General features: G+C 36.9%; 1 protein-coding gene across 1 annotated transcript; it reads left to right on the forward strand.

Moving 5' to 3' along the window:
• Positions 1–3,423: 3,423 nt before the first annotated feature.
• On the forward strand, positions 3,424–5,861 carry LOC132632053 (rust resistance kinase Lr10-like). Its single transcript, XM_060347848.1, has 2 exons — positions 3,424–4,261; positions 4,487–5,861. Exons 1-2 carry the CDS (start codon positions 3,520–3,522, stop codon positions 5,626–5,628), a joined length of 1,884 nt encoding a protein of 627 aa, XP_060203831.1. The 5' UTR covers positions 3,424–3,519; the 3' UTR covers positions 5,629–5,861.
• Positions 5,862–7,529: the final 1,668 nt, after the last annotated feature.

Below are 7,529 nucleotides of genomic sequence, written 5' to 3' on the forward strand. Positions count from 1 at the left end.
TTTAACTTCACATCATTTCCCAATCACGTAAATTTTGGACTTGAATATATAAAGTTAGTCGCTGCTTTTGCACCTTTAAATACTAATCCCCTCTTCTCATCTATAACTAATCAATGTTAATGGGTCTTAAAGGGTGCCTAATACCTTTCCTTTAGACTAATTGAATCCTTACCTAGAATCTTAAGTTTCGCAGACTTTTAAAACAGAGTTAACTTTAAAATAACTTTAGGTGTCCTAATTCACCATAAATAATTAGGTGGCGACTCCTTAACATAAACACAACAAAAACAGGAATCTCCAATACGTCGTACTTCTAACTTTAACTCTCCCGGGTTAAAAAGGGGTATGACATGAGGACCATTAACATATGTATATGTGTAGTGTGGACGAATGTGAGTCCTATAATATGCCGAAGATCGCATTAATATCGCTTAGCGTTTTAATTGTCGTCATTATGAATTCTAGTTTGGAAATGAGCAATTAATAACTCAAGATTGATGTTGAGATTTTGTGGGCTGATTTGAGTCTTATTGTGCGTTTGATGTAATTCGTATATTTTATGAGAATGATATCGTTATATTGTGGATTGTGAGACAAAACATGACTTGAAAATGAGGAATGTGAAAAAGGGGGGGGGGGGGGGGGGCTGCTCACGGTTTAGGGGGCTGTTTTCGGCCACTTTTGGAGCAAATTGTTGGATGGTTGGAAACATTATGTGAATTGTTTAGAATGTTCTTGAATGTTGTTAGTATGGGTTTGGGTTAATAATCGAATGTACGAACGATATTGTGGCTTGAAAGTAAGCCATTGAATTGAATGATTGGAAAGTTGTCGAATGGTGTAAAAGAGAGCTACTATTATTATTTTGCCTTTCGAATTGATTATCGATGTTACTAGGTTGGTTATTGTGGTTGTTGTTGTTGATTTTGAGCGAGTTAAATTCTCGGGTTGGCCTATTTACAGGGGAAATGCTGCCGAATTTTCTGTAGAATTTAATGAATAGTTGGAATGAATAGCTTAAGTGCCCTTAGCTAATGTTTGGTATTCGTTGGCGTATTTGTAGACCTTGGGGAGCCCGAAGCGTAAATTGGGATTTACTTTAGATTGGCTATCTTGGAGTGCGTACGAGGTATGTAAAGCAACCTTCTTTTCTTGGCATGCCTTAGTTTTACATAGGCTAGATTAGAGCCTTAAGGAAATTCCAAATCCGAAATCCGTGCATGATATGATCTATATATATTCCTTGGCACTCTTATGTATGATTTGATGAAATATGAACCATTATGTTTTTGAAAGAAGTGATTTCCAAACTTTGTACAAAAAGGTTTCACTTTAATGAATTTCGTAATTTTTGAATGCCATATCTTTCGCACAAAGGCTCGGATTGTTCCAACATTTTCATAAGAGTTTGCATGATGTATAATGAGTATGTTTTCCATAAGCGGGCTCGACTCGGGTCAACACCCGTCTGCGGGTCCCGCGACTTTCCTTTATGTAATTCGGAAATCTTTGAAAGAATTTGGTGTGACTATTATTCTGATTTCAAATATGATCATTTTACTTATGTTTGAATTTATGATAATGATTTTATGAATATGACCACTCACTACTCTATTCGTGCATTTTGTTACCCCTTTCGCCGAGTCCCGGGCCGGTTCTGTTATCGTGCGCATTTTGATATACTCCGGAGTTATGCTGTGTTTATGGTTCACTGAGCTTCTCGCAAAAGAGGGTCGGGTTCCACCTATATTTGGTATTATGCTGTGTATGGTGTTATGTTGTGATGTGATATATGACGGGGATACGGAGATTTGAGACTTTCTGGTGTTATGCTGTGTTATGGCGCCATCGACGGGTGGGCGATCATATTCTTCTATACCCGATGCATGACTTGCATATTTTTGAAAGTAAACAAATTTTGATATGTTGGATTTGCACTTATGTTCGATACTTCCATTTCGTTTATGTCTCAGATTTACCTTCTGTACATTCTGCTTTGCATACTCAGTACATATTTCGTACTGACCCCCTTTCTTCGGGGGCTGCGTTTCATGCCCGCAGGTACGGACGCACAGTTTGGTGATCCACCGGTTTAGGCTACCCTCTTTTGCTGTTGGAGTGCTCTTCTCCTTTCAGAGCATATCTTTTGGTATACACTTTTGTTCGCTATGTATGTATATATTCGTTCAGGGGTACGGCGGGGTCCTGTCCCGCCATATGATTCGTTTGGTCTGTTTAGAGGTCTGTAGACGTATTTGTGGGTGTGTGTGCCTACTTCTGTACAGTTGTGTTTATATGATTCTACTCGTTATGGCAGCCTCGTCGGCGTGCATTTTGTATATGCGTTTTGGGCCGTTGTGCCATTTGATAGCCTTGTCGGCTTTTGATACATTTGACAGCCTTGCCGGCTTTTTGATATATATATATATGTTCGCACATGGTTGCGTTGTAATGTGTCTGATACAGTTTGATATGGTTTGAGACGGCATATAGTATTTATGGCCGCATATGCTATTTGTATGTGATTCGATATGGATAGGTGCGTTTGGGTGCTCAACTCGGGCGCCAGTCACGGCCTACGGGGTTGGGTCGTGACATATGATCAGTTAAAAAATTATATGGGGTAATTTTATTTTAATTGATAAAATGAAATTAAGAAGAAAAAAATTATCACCCGCCTTTTTATTAGGTAAAGGGATTTTACAAGAAAAGGTTTCTTTAAAAATAATATTTTCATAAAAATAGGATGTTTAAAAAGAAAAGAAACAATATGTTTATTAGGAAAAGAGCATTTTTGACCCAATTAAGTAACAATAGGGGCATTTTTGTTTAATTTCGTATAATTTAAGGGCATTCTTGGACCAAACTATGAACGGAGGGCACTTTTGATCATTTCGCATAGTTTAAGAGCATTGTTTACCCTTTTCCTTAAATTAAACCGTACAATCTTTTCTCCCTAGTTAGAAATTATAACGTATTTTAGAGTTCTGCAGCTCCTGTCTCCTGCGAGTCTCTTCTTCTCCATTCAAGAAAATTTCCTTACTGCTTTTGTTTCTCAAAATCCTCCATTAAAGTTTGCGTAAAGATTTGTTATTCGGTGATACTTAAACTATTTTTGGTCTAGCGATCAAAGAAGTTGGTAAAAACTATTTTTTTCCTAGTTGCAAAAAATGTTAGACGATTTGTCCCTTTCTTTCTAAAAATTTTTGTGCACGATACATATGCGATGATAGTCCAGCTACACACAAACTAAGAGAGAGACCATGTTATTTGAGAAAATTAGTGGAAATGAGTCGTTTCATTTAGTCGCCAAGTTTGAAAGTCAAAAGTCATTTGAATATTTGAATTAACACGTGAAATAACTTCAGTTTTAAAAGAGCACTTGTAGTGTTTTAGCGCGTTGGCCTTAAGTAAAGCAACCAGTTTTTATTGCAATGATTCCTCATTGCGACAGCTATTTGCAATTTAATTAGCAACCATATACCATCACATATACACTGTGTCACTTCCTAAGAGAAAATGACCCCAATATTTAATATTCACCTGTTTCTTCATTTGTTATTAGTATGCTTCGCTGGAGCTGGAGCAGCAGCAGCAGCTCAAGATGAATGCTTGCCAACAAGGTGTGGTGATTCCGGTCCAGTAATTCGATTTCCATTCCGGCTCAAAGATCATCAGCCAGCTCACTGTGGCTACCCTGGTTTCGAATTATCTTGCACCACTGATGATGTCACTCGATTCAACCTCCAGGCATCTGCAAAGAACGTTAACATCCCAATATCAAGCAGTGTTTTTGTTGAGGAAATTGATTACAAATCCCAGGCAATAAAAGTATCAGATTTCAATGCTTCATGTTTTCGCAGGCAGATTCAAAACATAAACTCGTCTGTTTGGCCGTTTACCTTTGATCAGAACGCGTATGATGGCTTCACTTTATTCAATTGTTCCTCATACAACAAGCACTCATTTGCTTATTCTCGGATCAATTGCCTTAGCAGCCCTCATTATGACGTCCTTGCTTTTCGCTCTGCATCAGCTATCTGGCTATTACCATCTTCCTGTACAAAGATGTACAACATTGCAGATATTCCAGACGAGGTACTTTTTGGGCCACCAGATTTTAGTCAAACACAGATTAATCTGTACTGGTCAGAACCATTTTGTGGAAATTGTGAAGCTAATGGAAAGTACTGTAAGTTGAAATCGAATGGCTCGGGTCATGAAACCGAATGCCTTGACATTCCAGAACAGCCTGGCAAAGGTACATCTTTAGAACTGCTTTCCCTTTTCAATCTCTAAATTGGTACAGTTTTTATCCTTGGGAGTACTTTCTGAATAATAGTAATTAGCAACATAACATACAAGTCATAGCCATAACCTAGTTTAAAGTATTTTATTGTCTTAAGAGATCAAGAATGTCATATGTTTTTTTCCTTCTAATCAACAATTACTACAAGCTAATAATGCTATCATCCTCATTTTACAGGGCTGTCAAAGCAAGTTACTATTGCAATTGTACTAGGTAGCGTGTTTGCCTTTGTGTTAATCGTTCTAGCAGTCTATACGATTGTCAAATTGAAAATAAAGAAAGAGGATCAGAAAAGGATTGAGAGGTTACTGGAGGATTATAAGTCTCTGAGACCTACAAGATACAGTTACGCAGATATTAAGAAGATCACAGAGCAATTCAAGTATAAACTTGGTCAAGGAGGCTATGGGGAAGTATACAGAGGGAAGCTTTCAAATGAAATTCTTGTCGCGGTTAAGGTCCTTAACAATTTCAAGGGTGAAGGAGAAGACTTCATCAATGAAGTGGGCAGCATAGGTCGAATTCACCATGTGAACGTTGTGCGCTTAGTTGGTTATTGTGCTGATGGATATAGACGAGCTCTCGTGTATGAATATTTACCAAACGACACACTTCAAAAGATCATATCATCAGGGAATGGAAGAGGGTCACCACTAGGTTGGGAGAAGATGCAGCAAATAGCTGTAGGAACCGCCAAAGGTATCGAGTATTTGCATCAAGGGTGCAATCAACGAATTGTTCACTTTGACATTAAACCTCATAATATCTTGCTAGACCAAGATTTCAATCCAAAAGTTGCGGATTTTGGTCTGGCAAAGTTGTGCTCGAAGGAACAAAGTGCTGTGTCAATGACTGCTGCTCGAGGCACCATTGGCTATATTGCCCCTGAAGTGTTCTCCAGGAACTATGGGGATGTGTCATATAGAGCAGATATTTATAGTTTTGGCATGCTGTTGCTGGATACGATTGGTGGAAGAAAGAAATTTAAAGCCGCAAATGAGCAAAGCAATATCAGTGAGATTTACTACCCAGAGTGGATGTACAAACAGCTGGAGAAAGGAGAAGAAATAGCAATCCAAATTGAGAATGAAGATGACAGCAGCATAATCAAGAAACTAGCAATTGTAGGACTTTGGTGCATTCAGTGGTCTCCATTGGATAGACCATCAATGAAAGTTGTGATTCAAATGCTAGAAGGAGAAGGCATTCCAATTATGCCTGCAAATCCATTCGGTTCAATGAATTTGACTGCTGCAGAGGGAAGTCAATTCATCAATGAGCTTGGAAGCAGTTTTGAAACCGGTGCAAGTTCCAATTGAGTAAGCGATGCACGATATTTGTCTCCACAATAGAACAGAATAAGACTGAAGTTACTTAATACTACTAGCTAGTGTCCTTGGTGTATATTTGTATCAATTTGATTGTTGTAAATTGTACCGAATAGACTGAATAAAGTATTGGAAATCTTACGGAAAATACCTGATCACGAACCCTGTAAGGGATTCTTGAACAATCTCATAGCTTGAGGCATATCAATTAAGACACTGTCCTTAAGGATGTTTCACCAGATATACATGTATCCCCACGATTCAACAAGCTCTTCTAGTACAAACTAGGAGCCAGAATCTAACAAAAATTTTACATAGGTAAAAACCCAGCATAAGAGAATATAGGAAGGAGGAATTTGATTCTTGGTTTTTTCTATCTCACAAGATGAACACACAAGTTCATATATTTAGGAAGATGAACACTGATGTCTAATTCCTTTTGTTGCTGCTAGCATTCCAAAAGTTTAAGTGGAGTAAAAGCCATAATGGCAATTGACAATAAAGACAATTTATTTGGCCAAATTGAATAGAGAGACGTTGAGCAACATAATTATTTGACCAAATTGAATTGTAGACATTAAGGAGATTAATGAAATAATTCTTATTCTTTTTGAGATATAATATTTTTTCAACAATTCCTCACTATCTCAAAAAGAATAATAAGGAATTAAAAAGTTTTGCTAGGTTTCCACATATCTCAAAAGAAAAAAAAAGGAGAAAGAACATTTTCCTGGGTTTCAATATATGAGTACAATGCATCGAAGCTGGTGTTGCGTAGAATATAAACCAGACCTAGATAAAATAAAATTATACTTACGGAATAATTGGTGAAGTTTAGAACTTCTGTAAACCAAGAATTCTTTTGTAAGTTCATGGTCTTATTCTATCACATTATACTCGCACAATCTTTGTCGTTATCGCGGTTTTGCGCTAGGAGGTCATGTGCGTGTTTTGGCATTCATGAGTGCTTCGGAAATCTTTCACAATTTTATAAGAGTGGCACCACTCCACACTCATATAGGTCCACCCATCCACCCATCAAGTGTATTCTACTACAAAGAATATGATAATGAATTAAGAGTTTATAGCTCAACCTCTCTTTGTCTTGTCGTAATTGCACTATATTCACATATCATATGAAGGGACATAATTTAATAGTGCATAGTTGATCAACTAATGACTTGTTATTACGCATATGAACCTAATTCATGGGATCTCCAATCACATAGGTGAGGTCACCATCATTGTTGATATTCTCAATTGACAAAAGTCCCATTCCCCTCGATGTTTCTTTTATTCTAGTGAATCGGCCAAATTCACCTCAGACTTCACATAATTCATAGAAATAATTCCATCTCACAACAGCGTTGTTTTATCACTGTATGATGTTTTATTGCCATTAAAACATTTATTTATTCGCTACAGCTAACGCTGCTTGGCAACCACAATATATAGACACATTGGTTTTATCACAACCTCCGCACTTAGAAGTGTCTTAGCCTTATTTCTAACCAACTCCAAACCATAAACTCATATTTCATTATTGTCTACTTGGCTGATTTTCATATTTTAACACCCCCACAATTGGTAAACACATAATCACTGATGGATTTTGAGATCCATTAAGCATTATTGTACCCTCTCTAGTACAACAAATATTAATTCATTATAACACATTATCATGAGTTGCTTCTCTCCAAAATAATACACCAATTGAAGAAATAACACCATATAATATATTTTAGTATCATTATCAACAAGAAAAAATATTCACCTACTTTTTCGTCTTTACAAATTCTCATTTTCAAAATCATTTCGAACAATAAGACCACGTGAAATATTATCATTTTTTTAAAAGCAAAAAAAAATCTCTCAACATAAATTTAGTAAGA

This window comes from Lycium barbarum, chromosome 3 (assembly GCF_019175385.1).
Source record: "Lycium barbarum isolate Lr01 chromosome 3, ASM1917538v2, whole genome shotgun sequence".
Lineage (NCBI taxonomy): Eukaryota > Viridiplantae > Streptophyta > Magnoliopsida > Solanales > Solanaceae > Lycium > Lycium barbarum.

Excerpts from the sequence above, each read along its gene's own strand:
- LOC132632053 (XM_060347848.1), top strand. The coding sequence starts at position 3,520 with ATGACCCCAATATTTAATATTCACCTGTTTCTTCATTTGTTATTAGTA. Across the intron at positions 4,262-4,486 it reads TCCAGAACAGCCTGGCAAAG|GGCTGTCAAAGCAAGTTACT; the intron begins GTACATCTTTAG and ends CTCATTTTACAG.